This window comes from Saccharomyces cerevisiae, chromosome VII (assembly GCF_000146045.2).
Source record: "Saccharomyces cerevisiae S288C chromosome VII, complete sequence".
Taxonomy (NCBI): domain Eukaryota; kingdom Fungi; phylum Ascomycota; class Saccharomycetes; order Saccharomycetales; family Saccharomycetaceae; genus Saccharomyces; species Saccharomyces cerevisiae.
This window is the reverse complement of record NC_001139.9, coordinates 850,755-867,553: the sequence shown is the minus strand read 5'-3', so window position 1 is coordinate 867,553 and position 16,799 is coordinate 850,755. Positions and strand designations below refer to the sequence as shown.

Here is a 16,799-nt window from a genome sequence, read left to right as displayed (position 1 = left end):
CATCCATAACCGCATACTCTAATTGACGATAACATGTCCTCTGCTGCCACGGTTGACCCTAATGAGGCGTTCGGTCTCATTACCAAGAACTTGCAAGAAGTCTTGAACCCACAAATCATCAAAGATGTTCTCGAAGTACAAAAGAGACATTTGAAATTATACTGGGGTACCGCGCCCACTGGAAGACCTCATTGTGGTTATTTTGTTCCTATGACCAAGCTTGCTGATTTCTTGAAAGCAGGTTGTGAAGTGACTGTTCTTTTAGCAGACTTGCACGCCTTTTTGGACAACATGAAGGCGCCATTGGAAGTGGTGAACTATAGGGCCAAATACTATGAATTGACCATCAAAGCTATCTTGAGAAGCATCAATGTTCCAATTGAAAAGCTAAAATTTGTTGTTGGCTCTTCTTACCAGCTAACTCCAGACTATACCATGGATATCTTTAGATTATCCAACATTGTTTCACAAAACGATGCTAAAAGGGCAGGCGCTGATGTTGTCAAGCAAGTCGCCAATCCATTATTGAGTGGGCTTATCTATCCTTTAATGCAAGCGTTGGACGAACAATTCTTAGATGTTGATTGCCAATTTGGTGGTGTCGACCAGAGAAAAATTTTTGTCTTAGCGGAAGAAAATTTACCAAGTTTGGGCTACAAGAAAAGAGCACATTTAATGAACCCTATGGTTCCAGGTTTGGCTCAAGGTGGTAAAATGTCTGCCTCTGATCCGAATTCAAAAATCGACCTTTTGGAAGAACCAAAGCAAGTTAAGAAAAAGATCAATAGTGCATTTTGTAGCCCCGGTAACGTCGAAGAGAATGGTTTACTGTCATTTGTCCAATATGTCATTGCACCAATCCAAGAATTGAAGTTTGGTACAAATCACTTCGAATTCTTCATTGATAGACCAGAAAAGTTCGGTGGTCCAATTACCTACAAATCCTTCGAAGAAATGAAATTGGCTTTTAAAGAAGAAAAATTGTCCCCACCTGATCTAAAAATTGGTGTTGCTGACGCTATCAACGAGCTATTGGAGCCAATCAGACAAGAATTTGCCAACAACAAGGAATTTCAAGAGGCCTCCGAAAAGGGTTATCCAGTTGCCACACCACAAAAGTCGAAAAAGGCTAAGAAACCAAAGAATAAGGGTACTAAGTACCCAGGCGCTACTAAGACCAACGAGATTGCCACGAAACTAGAGGAAACCAAATTGTAAGCATAGCTTAATCCGTTTTCACGATTCATAATATAATAAATAAGAAAAGATATATCATATAAACGTTATAAAATTAATAACCGGGTAAGTGTAGAAAAGTGATGCGACGGTTTATTTTCTCTTCCTCTTGCGATTGAATTTAACTTGCAGATAGTGACCATAAGGCAACTACCCAGTGGCAAACAGTTTTGATAACGCCCAGTACATCAACGAGCGAGTATAAAGACTTTGGTACATTTTAAAAAGGAAACATATATTGTTTTCATTGCTAGACCCTTTTAGTCTCACCTCAATAAAACTGCTTTATTCCTCATTGGGCTTTTTATTCTTTAATTTTGCATACTTATAGCGTGAAACTGGGCATTTAACAAAAGCAAACTATTTTAATAGTAGCATCCTGCTTTCTTTGCCCCTCCTTCTTATTGCGATACATTATTAAGTTTTTTTACCACCTTTCTTCCTTTTTCTTCGCATCTTCGGACAAAGGCAGTTGAAGTTTACTGTATCCTATTAGTTGACTATTTTCTCTCACTGAAGTCCCTAATCTTTACAGGTCACACAAATTACATAGAACATTCCAATATGTCCGTTGCTGATGATGATTTAGGATCTTTACAAGGTCACATTAGGAGAACACTGAGGTCTATTCATAACCTCCCCTATTTTAGGTATACGAGAGGTCCTACTGAAAGGGCTGACATGAGCAGAGCCCTTAAAGAGTTCATTTACAGATATCTATACTTTGTCATTTCTAACAGCGGAGAGAACTTACCTACTTTATTCAATGCTCATCCAAAACAAAAATTATCTAACCCAGAGCTTACTGTTTTTCCTGACAGTTTAGAAGATGCTGTGGATATTGATAAGATAACATCTCAACAAACTATTCCGTTTTATAAGATAGATGAATCCAGAATAGGAGACGTCCATAAACATACCGGAAGAAATTGTGGGAGGAAATTCAAAATAGGGGAACCCTTGTATAGGTGTCATGAGTGTGGTTGCGATGATACTTGTGTGCTTTGTATTCATTGTTTTAATCCAAAAGATCATGTGAATCATCATGTTTGTACCGATATATGTACTGAATTCACTAGTGGAATTTGTGACTGTGGAGATGAAGAAGCTTGGAATTCTCCACTTCATTGCAAAGCTGAAGAACAAGAAAACGATATATCGGAAGATCCCGCCACAAATGCCGACATAAAGGAAGAAGATGTATGGAATGATTCAGTGAATATAGCATTAGTGGAGTTGGTTCTTGCAGAAGTGTTTGACTATTTTATCGATGTTTTTAACCAGAATATCGAACCTCTACCCACAATACAGAAAGATATCACTATCAAATTAAGAGAGATGACACAACAGGGAAAAATGTATGAAAGAGCGCAGTTTTTAAACGATTTAAAATATGAAAACGATTATATGTTTGACGGAACAACAACAGCAAAGACGAGCCCCTCTAATAGCCCTGAGGCATCTCCATCGCTTGCGAAAATCGATCCCGAAAATTACACGGTAATAATATATAACGATGAATATCATAACTATTCGCAGGCTACGACTGCCTTGAGACAGGGGGTTCCAGATAACGTACACATTGATCTATTAACATCCAGGATTGACGGAGAAGGTCGAGCAATGTTGAAATGTTCACAAGATTTATCATCTGTCTTAGGTGGTTTTTTTGCTGTTCAAACGAATGGATTAAGTGCCACTTTAACATCGTGGTCAGAATATCTTCATCAAGAAACATGCAAGTATATCATCCTTTGGATTACACACTGTTTAAACATACCAAACTCCTCCTTCCAAACCACTTTTAGGAACATGATGGGTAAAACCCTGTGTTCAGAATACTTAAATGCAACAGAATGTCGTGATATGACACCGGTGGTGGAGAAATATTTCAGCAACAAGTTCGATAAGAATGATCCCTACAGATACATCGATTTATCTATCCTTGCAGATGGCAATCAAATTCCTTTGGGTCATCACAAAATTCTACCCGAATCAAGCACCCATTCACTTTCACCATTGATAAATGATGTAGAAACTCCAACATCAAGAACATATTCTAATACAAGATTACAACATATTCTTTATTTTGATAACAGATATTGGAAAAGACTGAGAAAAGATATTCAGAATGTGATCATTCCAACGTTGGCCTCTTCAAATTTATACAAGCCCATTTTCTGTCAACAGGTAGTCGAAATATTCAACCACATCACAAGATCTGTGGCATATATGGATAGAGAACCTCAGCTAACAGCTATAAGAGAGTGTGTCGTACAGTTATTTACATGCCCTACGAATGCCAAAAATATTTTCGAAAACCAAAGTTTTTTGGATATTGTGTGGTCAATTATAGACATTTTTAAGGAGTTTTGTAAGGTGGAAGGTGGTGTATTGATCTGGCAGAGAGTTCAAAAAAGCAATTTAACAAAGAGTTACAGTATATCATTCAAGCAAGGGTTGTATACAGTTGAAACTTTATTGAGTAAGGTACATGATCCTAATATTCCATTGAGACCTAAGGAAATAATATCTCTATTAACTCTTTGCAAGCTCTTCAATGGAGCGTGGAAGATAAAGCGTAAAGAAGGTGAACATGTTCTTCACGAAGATCAAAATTTCATCTCCTATTTAGAATATACCACCTCCATTTACAGTATTATTCAAACAGCGGAAAAAGTTAGCGAAAAATCAAAAGATTCCATTGATTCAAAGCTTTTTTTAAATGCAATAAGAATTATCAGTTCATTTCTAGGCAATAGATCACTAACATACAAGTTAATATATGATTCTCATGAAGTCATTAAGTTTAGCGTAAGCCACGAAAGAGTTGCATTTATGAATCCTTTACAAACAATGCTTTCATTCCTTATCGAAAAAGTGTCTTTAAAGGATGCATACGAAGCGTTAGAAGACTGTTCAGATTTTCTGAAAATATCGGATTTCTCTTTGAGATCAGTTGTATTGTGCTCTCAAATTGACGTCGGGTTTTGGGTAAGAAATGGTATGTCTGTGTTACATCAAGCATCGTATTATAAAAACAATCCCGAATTAGGTTCCTATTCCAGAGATATACATTTGAATCAGTTAGCTATCCTTTGGGAACGTGATGACATTCCGAGAATAATATACAATATTCTTGATAGATGGGAATTACTAGACTGGTTTACAGGTGAAGTTGACTATCAACACACTGTCTATGAGGATAAAATTTCATTCATCATTCAACAATTCATTGCCTTTATTTATCAAATATTGACCGAAAGACAATATTTTAAAACTTTCTCTTCTCTAAAGGATAGAAGAATGGATCAAATCAAAAATTCAATCATTTATAACCTTTACATGAAACCCCTTTCGTATTCAAAGCTACTAAGATCAGTTCCTGACTACCTAACTGAAGATACTACCGAGTTTGACGAAGCACTTGAAGAAGTCTCTGTTTTCGTTGAGCCTAAGGGCTTGGCCGACAATGGTGTTTTTAAATTAAAAGCAAGCTTGTATGCAAAGGTTGATCCGTTAAAGTTGCTGAATTTGGAAAACGAATTCGAAAGTAGTGCAACTATTATTAAATCACATTTGGCTAAGGATAAGGATGAAATAGCAAAAGTTGTACTAATACCCCAAGTCTCAATAAAACAGTTAGATAAAGACGCTCTCAATCTGGGTGCTTTTACAAGGAATACGGTATTTGCCAAAGTGGTCTATAAACTACTCCAGGTATGTCTGGATATGGAGGATAGCACTTTCCTGAATGAGCTACTACATTTAGTTCATGGTATATTCAGGGATGATGAATTGATAAATGGTAAGGACTCTATACCAGAAGCTTATTTGTCAAAGCCTATATGTAATTTACTCTTGAGCATAGCCAATGCTAAATCAGACGTATTTTCCGAGAGTATTGTCCGTAAAGCCGACTATTTGTTAGAGAAGATGATAATGAAAAAACCAAATGAACTTTTTGAGTCATTAATTGCCAGTTTTGGCAACCAATACGTTAATGATTATAAGGATAAGAAACTACGCCAAGGAGTTAACTTACAAGAGACAGAGAAGGAACGAAAAAGAAGATTGGCCAAGAAACATCAAGCAAGGCTTCTAGCCAAGTTTAACAATCAACAAACGAAATTCATGAAAGAACATGAGTCTGAATTTGATGAGCAGGATAACGATGTTGACATGGTCGGTGAAAAAGTATATGAATCGGAGGATTTTACCTGCGCACTATGTCAAGATTCCAGTTCGACCGATTTTTTTGTGATACCTGCGTACCATGATCATTCCCCGATATTTAGACCTGGTAATATTTTTAACCCAAATGAATTTATGCCCATGTGGGATGGTTTCTACAACGATGATGAAAAACAAGCTTATATTGACGATGATGTTTTAGAGGCTTTGAAGGAAAACGGTAGTTGTGGATCTAGGAAAGTATTTGTATCCTGTAATCATCACATTCATCATAACTGCTTCAAGAGGTACGTTCAAAAAAAGAGATTTTCATCAAACGCGTTTATATGTCCTTTATGCCAAACATTTTCGAATTGTACTTTACCTCTTTGTCAAACCTCAAAGGCAAATACTGGTTTGTCGCTAGATATGTTTTTGGAATCAGAACTTTCTTTGGATACATTGTCAAGGCTCTTCAAACCTTTTACTGAGGAAAATTATCGTACAATAAACTCTATATTTTCGTTGATGATATCTCAGTGTCAAGGTTTTGATAAAGCGGTAAGAAAGCGGGCCAACTTTTCGCATAAGGACGTTTCTTTAATATTAAGTGTGCACTGGGCAAATACCATTTCAATGTTAGAAATTGCTTCTAGGTTAGAAAAGCCATACAGTATTTCATTTTTCAGAAGCAGGGAACAGAAATACAAAACTTTAAAAAATATATTAGTCTGCATTATGCTGTTCACCTTTGTCATAGGCAAGCCAAGTATGGAGTTTGAACCGTACCCGCAGCAGCCCGATACTGTTTGGAACCAAAATCAACTCTTCCAATATATTGTTCGAAGCGCTTTATTTTCTCCAGTTTCACTTCGTCAGACTGTTACAGAGGCGTTAACAACGTTCTCTAGACAGTTTCTAAGAGATTTTCTTCAGGGTCTTTCTGATGCAGAACAGGTTACCAAATTGTATGCTAAAGCGTCCAAAATTGGGGATGTTCTTAAAGTAAGTGAGCAGATGCTCTTCGCCCTAAGGACCATATCTGATGTACGAATGGAGGGATTGGACTCCGAAAGTATTATTTATGATCTAGCTTATACCTTCCTGTTGAAGAGTCTTCTTCCTACGATAAGAAGGTGCTTAGTCTTTATCAAAGTGCTACACGAATTAGTGAAAGATTCTGAAAATGAAACGCTGGTCATCAACGGTCATGAGGTTGAAGAAGAACTGGAATTCGAAGATACCGCCGAGTTTGTCAATAAGGCATTGAAAATGATTACTGAAAAAGAATCCTTAGTCGATCTTTTGACAACGCAGGAGTCCATTGTATCGCATCCATATTTGGAGAACATCCCATATGAATATTGTGGGATTATAAAACTGATAGATTTATCAAAATATTTGAATACTTACGTTACCCAATCTAAGGAAATCAAGCTACGTGAAGAGCGTTCTCAGCATATGAAGAATGCGGATAATCGATTAGATTTCAAAATATGTTTGACATGTGGTGTCAAAGTGCATTTAAGAGCGGACCGCCATGAAATGACCAAGCATTTGAATAAAAATTGTTTTAAACCATTTGGCGCCTTCCTGATGCCCAATTCAAGTGAAGTTTGTCTCCATTTGACACAGCCTCCTTCTAATATTTTTATATCTGCACCATATCTAAATTCGCATGGTGAAGTTGGTAGAAATGCCATGAGAAGAGGTGATTTAACCACCTTGAATTTGAAAAGATATGAGCACTTAAACAGATTATGGATTAACAATGAAATTCCAGGTTATATTAGTAGAGTAATGGGTGACGAATTTCGAGTGACTATACTTTCCAATGGTTTCTTGTTTGCATTTAATAGAGAACCAAGGCCAAGAAGAATACCTCCAACAGATGAAGATGATGAAGATATGGAAGAGGGAGAAGACGGGTTTTTTACGGAGGGAAATGACGAAATGGATGTTGATGATGAAACTGGACAGGCCGCCAACTTATTTGGGGTTGGCGCAGAAGGTATTGCTGGTGGCGGAGTACGTGATTTTTTCCAATTCTTCGAAAACTTTAGGAACACTCTACAACCGCAGGGAAATGGCGATGATGATGCACCTCAGAATCCCCCACCAATATTGCAGTTCTTAGGACCTCAATTTGATGGAGCTACTATCATAAGAAATACAAATCCAAGAAACCTCGATGAGGATGACTCTGATGATAATGATGACTCTGATGAGCGAGAGATTTGGTAGATTCAAGCCCTCTACTATGTTTTATAGTTGACATATTTGTATATAAAAACTTATACATTATTAAACATTTGCGCGTCGATTGACTTTTATTTATTATTAACAAAGAAGTAATACCAACCTAATTACAAATACTTCGAAGTGACTATCATAAGTTTCCTTATCTAGCGAAGGCAACTTTTGAACTCCCCAGTTGTTAATATGTATCATTATACACGACCCAATCAAACGCGGGGAAGTCAATGCCGAAAGAATTCTAGGACCTAAAAGCTGCTCAATCCTTGGGCCTTTCCCTAATGACATCCCCTCTCAAACTTTAGCTTAGCAGTTGTATTTAATGTCCTGTCACGGATAGTCAATAATCGTTGAAGGTTGATTTTCATATCCTTCGCAATTTCGTAAAGCAACAATAGCAATACGGACTAAAATGGTATGTTGGTGTGTGTGTGTGCTGCTTCACATTTCAGGCTAAAAATGTTATCCGTGGAATCTTCCTTAGCCAAGTATCATGGGCTTTGGAAATTAGTTTCCCACCGATGAGCGCAACGACTTAGCGAAGCTTATGAAATTGGTGACAGCAGCTCTATGAATATGTTCCATGCGTTTCCATTCAGGTTACTAACAATGCATAAATTATGAGTAGTCTTTTTCATCACTATATAAAACCTTTTTCAAACGAAACGCTGTTTTTGTTGGTACTATCTTTGCAGGTGCCTTTGTTTTCCAAACTGTATTTGATACTGCTATTACTTCATGGTACGAGAATCACAACAAAGGAAAATTATGGAAAGATGTCAAGGCTCGAATAGCTGCAGGCGATGGAGACGACGATGATGAGTAAACGCTGATTATGTCACACATATACGTGCAAACGCTCTCTCTCTCTCTCAAGCTATATAAGTGGCACTCGTCTTATTTATTATTTTTTTATTTTGGCTGGTTGTTCATGTTCAACCCAACCTCATAAAGGCACTCAACTTCATATTTTGACACAAATCTATGTCTCGCCAAAGCGCATTCAAATTTCAGAATGGAAATAGACACGAACGAGCCTGTCTGTCAGATGTTCACAAAATCCTTATTATAATTTTATATTCTACTAAAGGAAAAAGAGAATTAGGAAAAAGAATAACTCATTTTATGTATATACATATATTTTGTACATATCTATACCAAGCAAGTATAGTGCAATACTGTTCTTCGACGTTATTAAACGTAATAGCATTTTCTTGGTATCCTTTGAATCTTATATACAAGTACGAGTACATACTGCGCAGTAAATTGATCCTGATGGTGTGTTTAGATTTCGCCAGAAGCGGAGGCGTTCTGGATTCTGGAGATGTAAGCCTTTGATATGACATTCCAACTTCTCATATATTTAGCCAAACACTGGTCAATGCACGCATCGTTTCTGGTAGCGTATGGCGAAGTTAAGCATTTTTCAAAGCAGTTCTCAGAAATTTTGTTCACTAATTCAGTCGCATTAGCCACAGCCAGTTCTTGAGCAATTTGGTTTTTCAGCTCCTTGGCTATAGGGTTTGGGGTTGTCTTTGCAGTAGTGGCTGCTTCCTTTTGTTGTGATGGTGCACCGCCGCCAAAGATAGATGATAGACCCATTTTCTTGATTAAATAAGCTCAAACTGTTGTTGGAGAGAAAAGATTGATTGGTTTGAACTGACAGATATCCTACTTGAATCCTCTTTTTGTCGATTTTATAAATCTTAGGACCTAGGATTTTTTTACTCTTCGGCAACGCCAGGAAAACTAAGATACACCGGAAACAAGAGGAAGGAGATCAAGAATTAGCGTTGGCTAGTAATGTGACTAAAGGGGAAAGACATTGCTCTTTATTCGCTTATATTTTATTTGTTGTATTGATATGATCTCTTTCTGAATCTGTAGCGACCTGTCAAATCGTCAAGGGTATGGTTTAATGAGGAAGTGAAACCATAGCGCTAGCGCCAGTTCCAGGTTTGATACATAGCAAATCTATCATATGTACTCATAAATGCCATTTCAGAACTCATTTAGCAGTTTTGTTTTAGCTTGAACGTTATCAGAATTCTTGCGGGTAATACACCGGTGCAAAGTCCATTATCGACGGGAGAGATAACAGATGCAGGCTCCAAGAAAAGTGGTCATGGCTTTTATCACCAGGACAAACTAGCAAGGACAAACATTTTATTCGGATGATTGGATTTAACGGCTGGGCGAGTGGGTGATACCGCGGTGTTACCATCCTCTCGGTTACAACGTCACGTCTTTTTCTGTTTAACCCTTTTGTACTAACAAGGAATAAATTATATTCAATGAATTATGAACAGTCAAATGCGTATATATTGGCGCTCCACCTTTATTGTATATCAGATGAGGTAACATTACTTGTACCGCGCTCGCTTTCAACAAATAAGTGGTTGTTTGGCCGAGCGGTCTAAGGCGCCTGATTCAAGAAATATCTTGACCGCAGTTAACTGTGGGAATACTCAGGTATCGTAAGATGCAAGAGTTCGAATCTCTTAGCAACCAATAATTTTTTTTTCAATAATTAAGTACCAATTTCCTGCTAATGGGCAGGCCCACCTTTATTTCTTTTTTTTTCCATTAGAACGAGCATTTCAGGCAAGAAAGGGAACCGGCGAAGACGGGAAAGTGTACTTTTCACGAAACAAAGAAAATGAAGTACGCGTCTAGACTATTCCCATAATGTTTACGTTTCACAGAAATTGAGGAATCTGGAGATAAGGCAACGAGGACCACCTGAGTGTCGCCACTAGTACCTTGCTATACGAATATCCTGTGTGTGAGTGTTTACGCGTCTATGTGATTTCGCTTCCAGAGTGGTTGCCATGGCAAACTATTCAACCCGCTCTTTTTCTATCCAAAACCAACAACAGAACATGAGCAAGCCCCACTCCACTGAATATCTGGAGCGCCTCCACCGCTTGTGTGGTCTGCCCCCTTCTGCGAGGTCGCCTCTGAGCTTAATAAGCACCGTGCGCCTACCTTCGTTTCCCTTTTTGAGGGTACCCGCCCATACACCGCACCAATGGAACTAGCAGGTACGACCACCCAACACCAAGCACCGGAAACCGGACAGTGCAAGTTCTAGCACACTGAAAGCGGCGCACGAGAACGCGCTTTTCAGCGTGCGAGAACCACGTTTTGGCAGTTATTGTTCACCACAGCGTCTCTTGCCTTCCCGATGGGCGTTGTTGTGGCAACACCATCCTCTTTGCTTACTGTAATCGGTAGACGACGTCCGTTCCTTCCTTGGTCTCATGAAGCTCTGGCGTATAAAAACGGCGATTGAATCTTCAATGTTCCTAAAGTTTCATTCCTTATCTCTCATTTTCTTCATTTTTTGTCTCTTGGCTTTTCGATCAAAAAAAGACTATCAATAGATACATTGGTTTCTGACCCCACCTCTGTCCCCTTACACTATCAAATTTCACTTTTTTACTTTTTTTTTTTTTGCAAAAGGCCTTGTCTCGAAACAGAAAGAAAAAAAATTCATTTAAAAAGGGAAATAAAAAATTGCTAATACAAAAACAGATCTTTTTGAGCCACACAACCCCGCGCAACGCACACAATTAGTTATTACAATGGAAGCACATAACCAATTTTTGAAGACTTTCCAAAAAGAACGTCATGATATGAAAGAAGCTGAAAAGGATGAAATCCTTTTGATGGAAAACAGCCGTAGATTCGTGATGTTCCCTATCAAATACCACGAAATCTGGGCTGCTTACAAGAAGGTTGAAGCCTCTTTCTGGACTGCGGAAGAAATCGAATTGGCTAAGGACACTGAAGATTTCCAAAAATTGACTGATGACCAGAAGACCTACATCGGTAACTTGTTAGCCTTGTCCATTTCTTCTGACAACCTTGTCAACAAGTACTTGATCGAAAACTTTTCTGCCCAATTGCAAAACCCTGAAGGTAAGAGTTTCTACGGGTTCCAGATTATGATGGAAAACATCTACTCTGAAGTTTACTCCATGATGGTTGATGCCTTCTTCAAGGACCCTAAGAACATCCCTCTATTCAAGGAAATTGCCAATTTGCCTGAAGTCAAGCATAAGGCTGCTTTCATCGAGAGATGGATTTCCAACGATGACAGCTTGTATGCTGAAAGACTAGTAGCATTTGCTGCAAAGGAAGGTATTTTCCAAGCTGGTAACTATGCTTCTATGTTCTGGTTGACTGACAAAAAGATTATGCCAGGTTTAGCAATGGCCAACAGAAACATCTGTAGAGACAGAGGTGCCTACACTGACTTTTCATGCTTGCTATTTGCCCATTTGAGAACCAAGCCAAACCCCAAGATCATTGAAAAAATCATTACCGAAGCCGTGGAAATTGAAAAGGAATACTACTCAAACTCTTTGCCAGTAGAAAAATTTGGTATGGATTTGAAGAGCATTCACACCTACATAGAATTTGTCGCTGACGGTCTATTACAAGGTTTCGGTAACGAAAAATACTACAACGCCGTCAACCCATTCGAATTCATGGAGGATGTCGCTACCGCTGGTAAGACCACCTTCTTTGAAAAGAAGGTTTCCGACTACCAAAAGGCCAGTGACATGTCTAAGTCCGCTACCCCATCCAAGGAAATTAACTTTGATGATGACTTCTAAGTCAACGACGGGGTGCGTTCTTTTATTCTTGGCCACTTTTATTTATATATATTTATATATACCTAGGTACAGTATAACTAAACTTAAGTAGAAAAATTTAAAAAGAAACTACAGTTTTTTTTTATATTTATTATGACAATATTTGCCATTTTCTTGTAGGTAGATAAGGGAAAGATTCAGAGAGTACCATCATCCCGGTCATTTCATTTAAATAACATATTTTTGTTACCCGGAGAGTCACAATACGGTCCACCCATTTGTTTACTACCTCGAAGTTAATACAGATAGAGGTACATAGCAACAATGGATGAGGTAACTTGCACCCTATGGACGAATAATTCAAGCGATACTAGTGCTACGTATACTGTATGGCAGCTGATAGAGATAATTTTTTACAAAATATTGAAAATGATTCAATTAACAATGGCCAGGCCATGGATCTGTCACCCAACCGAAGTTCCTCTGAAAGCGATAGCAGCATTCTCATGAATGTGAATGATATTAAAACTTTACGTCTGGACGTAGCACCAGAAGCTAAAAGCACCCAATCAAAGAAGTCGCTTTTTTATGAGAACTCTGATGATGCTGAAGAAGGAGAAATAGAAGAGCGCACGAACAAAGAAGAAGGACAATACCATCATAAAGGATCTAAACAACTTCGATTTGAGGTTGGCAAGGAAAGTACAGGTAAATTGCAATCTCATCTATCGGATGGAAGCGCAACAAGTGGAGAGGGCAATGTACGACCTTGGGAATTCAGGAAGGTAATACAAGCTGAGTATAGAGAAAGGTTGCCGCGCAATTATGAATTAAAGCATTGGAAAAAGCCTTCTAAAATAATGATAGGATCCATACTTCGTTTATTAGAGACTAACACTGTAAGCGCTCTTGATTCTGTCTTTGAGAAGTACGAAAAGGAAATGAACCAAATGACGCATGGCGATAATAATGAGGTTAAAAGAATATATTCTAAGAAGGAACGTTTGCTTGAAATAATCCTCACAAAGATAAAGAAGAAGCTAAGACAGGCCAAATTTCCCTCTAGGATATCGGAAAGAGATCTAGACATCGAGTATATTTATTCTAAGCGACAATTTATTCAAAACCGGTATTCACAAGAACTACAAAATAATGAGAGATTGGAAGCAATTCTTTCACGTGAACAAAACCTTTTGGAGGAAACTAGGAAGTTGTGCATGAATTTAAAAACAAACAACAAGAAACGACTCACTGAGAAGCTAATACAAAAAGATCTGCATCCAGTACTTAACAAAGCAATGGAATATACATATGGCTTAGAATCTACTAATGGATTTATGCATCCTGATGGCCCAGTAACTTTTAGAAATGATAGCCACGAATTGAACCTGATGTTGAACGACCCCATAAAAAGTACAGCCGATGTGAGGCTTGATAAGGAGGAAGTACTGTCGTTGTTACCTTCTTTGAAAGAATATACGAAGAAATCAAAGGAACTTAAGGAAACAATGGGTCAAATGATTTCGGATTCACATGAAGAAGAAATCAAAGAGGTTTTTGTACCGCACCATGAGTCGCACCAAGATAAGACCGAAGAAGATATACACTAGCGATAATCCATTGTTTCAGAGTTTACGATTACGATGCATATAACTAAATATTTGATATATAATCATGCACTATTAGCATCCGGGTTACGTAACTTCTCCGCCAACGAGCCTCAGAAAACCTTGGAGAGCCACAACAAATTATGAAAAACTGGAAAAAAAAAAAAATAAAGAAGGAAGGAAAGCTCAATTGGGAGGCACTTTCTTTACTTGAGATTTGCGTTTTTGTAAAGCAGTTCTTAAATCGGCATCTCTCATCGCATAGATCTTTAAGGAAGATATAGGTCATTCACTCGCGTTTTCTTCTATCTTTCTTTTTGTTCTTTCCAGAAGACGTTTCGATTATTTCCGAATTGATCTTGAAGGGGAAGCAATAATTAAATCTTTGAAAATTGATTTGATATAAAAACTGACATCCTCAGTCACGGAAGTAATTAAAGGAGTTCATTACATTGAAACAATATGAAGGGAAACTTTAGGAAAAGAGATAGCTCCACCAACTCAAGAAAGGGTGGTAATTCTGACAGCAATTATACGAATGGAGGCGTCCCTAATCAAAACAACAGTTCAATGTTCTATGAGAACCCTGAAATTACGAGAAACTTTGATGACCGTCAAGATTATTTGTTAGCCAATAGTATAGGCTCTGATGTAACAGTAACTGTTACTTCAGGTGTGAAATATACCGGTTTATTAGTATCTTGTAATTTGGAATCTACTAATGGTATCGATGTTGTATTAAGATTTCCCAGGGTTGCTGATTCAGGAGTTAGTGATTCTGTGGATGACTTGGCTAAGACTTTGGGAGAAACCTTGCTGATTCACGGTGAAGATGTCGCTGAGTTGGAACTGAAGAATATTGATTTGTCTCTTGATGAGAAATGGGAAAATTCCAAAGCCCAAGAAACAACGCCCGCCAGAACAAATATTGAAAAGGAAAGGGTAAATGGAGAATCGAATGAAGTTACGAAATTCAGGACTGATGTTGATATTTCTGGTTCTGGTAGAGAAATTAAGGAGCGTAAGTTAGAAAAATGGACACCCGAAGAAGGCGCGGAACATTTTGATATCAACAAGGGTAAAGCTTTGGAAGACGATTCTGCCAGTTGGGATCAATTTGCTGTGAACGAGAAAAAGTTTGGCGTAAAGTCAACTTTTGATGAACATTTGTATACAACAAAGATTAACAAGGATGACCCTAATTACAGTAAGAGGTTGCAAGAAGCCGAAAGAATCGCTAAGGAAATTGAATCGCAAGGAACTTCCGGTAATATTCATATTGCAGAGGACAGAGGTATCATAATTGATGATTCTGGTCTAGATGAAGAAGACTTATACTCTGGTGTTGATAGAAGAGGAGATGAGTTGTTGGCCGCTTTAAAAAGCAATTCTAAGCCTAATTCCAACAAGGGGAATAGGTATGTCCCACCTACTTTAAGACAGCAACCTCATCATATGGATCCAGCAATTATCTCTTCGAGTAATTCTAACAAAAATGAAAATGCCGTTTCCACGGATACCTCTACTCCCGCAGCAGCAGGTGCGCCAGAGGGAAAACCCCCACAAAAGACTTCTAAGAATAAGAAAAGTTTGAGTAGCAAAGAAGCCCAGATTGAAGAGTTGAAGAAATTTTCCGAGAAATTTAAAGTTCCATATGATATTCCAAAAGACATGCTAGAAGTCTTAAAAAGGTCAAGCTCTACATTAAAATCTAATTCTTCGTTGCCTCCAAAACCGATCAGCAAAACCCCTTCGGCCAAGACTGTTTCTCCTACTACACAGATTTCTGCAGGGAAATCAGAATCTAGAAGAAGTGGCAGCAACATATCTCAAGGCCAATCATCTACCGGCCATACCACGAGATCTAGTACTTCATTGAGAAGACGTAATCATGGTTCCTTTTTTGGTGCCAAGAACCCTCATACTAATGACGCCAAGAGAGTGTTGTTCGGAAAAAGTTTTAATATGTTCATCAAATCCAAGGAGGCCCACGATGAAAAGAAGAAAGGCGATGATGCCTCGGAGAATATGGAACCCTTCTTTATTGAAAAACCTTATTTTACTGCGCCAACCTGGTTAAATACAATTGAAGAATCGTATAAGACATTTTTCCCAGATGAGGATACGGCGATTCAAGAAGCTCAAACTAGGTTCCAACAACGCCAATTGAACTCCATGGGCAATGCTGTGCCTGGTATGAATCCAGCTATGGGCATGAATATGGGCGGGATGATGGGCTTTCCGATGGGAGGTCCATCGGCATCACCAAATCCGATGATGAATGGCTTTGCTGCTGGGTCAATGGGTATGTACATGCCATTTCAACCTCAGCCAATGTTTTATCACCCATCTATGCCTCAAATGATGCCAGTTATGGGTAGCAATGGGGCTGAAGAAGGAGGAGGAAATATTTCGCCCCATGTCCCTGCAGGTTTTATGGCAGCTGGCCCTGGCGCTCCTATGGGTGCCTTCGGGTATCCAGGAGGGATACCCTTCCAAGGAATGATGGGATCAGGTCCATCTGGCATGCCAGCGAACGGGTCGGCAATGCACAGTCATGGCCATAGTAGAAATTACCATCAAACTAGCCACCATGGCCACCATAATAGTAGTACCAGTGGCCATAAATAGTGAAGGAAGCACGTCAGAAAAAGCAATATATAGTAATAAATTCATGCACTTTATAAATATGGTATATAATCAGTGGTACTTACTTACCCATAAATAATGGAACTTTTAATTTTTATGGGAAGGATACTGGATTTTCATTTTTTTCATTTTTTTTGGAACAGGGTACTGAAACTTTTCTTTTTGAAAAAAAAATAAGAACTGAAGAATTTCAATGAACTGGAAGGCTCATCCATTTTTTTTTTTTTTCTTCAGATAGAACAGGCTTTAGCAAATTTTAAGTAATCAGTATTTC

General features: G+C 38.3%; 7 protein-coding genes and 1 non-coding gene across 8 annotated transcripts; 7 read left to right on the top strand and 1 right to left on the bottom strand.

Moving 5' to 3' along the window:
• Window positions 1–33: 33 nt before the first annotated feature.
• On the top strand, window positions 34–1,218 carry TYS1 (tyrosine--tRNA ligase TYS1; the record flags this gene model as incomplete). Its single annotated transcript, NM_001181314.3, has 1 exon — window positions 34–1,218. The coding sequence occupies one exon, from the start codon at window positions 34–36 to the stop codon at window positions 1,216–1,218; it is 1,185 nt and encodes a 394-aa protein (NP_011701.3).
• A 582-nt stretch (window positions 1,219–1,800) lies between these two features.
• Window positions 1,801–7,653, top strand: UBR1 (E3 ubiquitin-protein ligase UBR1; the record flags this gene model as incomplete). The annotated part of the gene is made up of 1 exon (NM_001181313.1): window positions 1,801–7,653. One exon carries the CDS (start codon window positions 1,801–1,803, stop codon window positions 7,651–7,653), a length of 5,853 nt encoding a protein of 1,950 aa, NP_011700.1.
• A 424-nt stretch (window positions 7,654–8,077) lies between these two features.
• Window positions 8,078–8,491, top strand: QCR9 (ubiquinol--cytochrome-c reductase subunit 9; the record flags this gene model as incomplete). The annotated part of the gene is made up of 2 exons (NM_001181312.1): window positions 8,078–8,080; window positions 8,294–8,491. The coding sequence occupies 2 exons, from the start codon at window positions 8,078–8,080 to the stop codon at window positions 8,489–8,491; spliced, it is 201 nt and encodes a 66-aa protein (NP_011699.1).
• Window positions 8,492–8,949: 458 nt separating this feature from the next.
• Window positions 8,950–9,267, bottom strand: TIM13 (protein translocase subunit TIM13; the record flags this gene model as incomplete). Its single annotated transcript, NM_001181310.3, has 1 exon — window positions 8,950–9,267. One exon carries the CDS (start codon window positions 9,265–9,267, stop codon window positions 8,950–8,952), a length of 318 nt encoding a protein of 105 aa, NP_011697.3.
• Window positions 9,268–10,062: 795 nt separating this feature from the next.
• Window positions 10,063–10,176, top strand: YNCG0040C. The gene is made up of 2 exons: window positions 10,063–10,100; window positions 10,133–10,176. It is a non-coding gene; the product is annotated as a tRNA-Leu (tRNA).
• Window positions 10,177–11,252: 1,076 nt separating this feature from the next.
• On the top strand, window positions 11,253–12,290 carry RNR4 (ribonucleotide-diphosphate reductase subunit RNR4; the record flags this gene model as incomplete). The annotated part of the gene is made up of 1 exon (NM_001181309.3): window positions 11,253–12,290. The coding sequence occupies one exon, from the start codon at window positions 11,253–11,255 to the stop codon at window positions 12,288–12,290; it is 1,038 nt and encodes a 345-aa protein (NP_011696.3).
• A 368-nt stretch (window positions 12,291–12,658) lies between these two features.
• On the top strand, window positions 12,659–13,879 carry OKP1 (Okp1p; the record flags this gene model as incomplete). The annotated part of the gene is made up of 1 exon (NM_001181308.1): window positions 12,659–13,879. One exon carries the CDS (start codon window positions 12,659–12,661, stop codon window positions 13,877–13,879), a length of 1,221 nt encoding a protein of 406 aa, NP_011695.1.
• Window positions 13,880–14,338: 459 nt separating this feature from the next.
• On the top strand, window positions 14,339–16,507 carry PBP1 (Pbp1p; the record flags this gene model as incomplete). Its single annotated transcript, NM_001181307.3, has 1 exon — window positions 14,339–16,507. One exon carries the CDS (start codon window positions 14,339–14,341, stop codon window positions 16,505–16,507), a length of 2,169 nt encoding a protein of 722 aa, NP_011694.3.
• Between the last annotated feature and the right edge of the window lie 292 nt (window positions 16,508–16,799).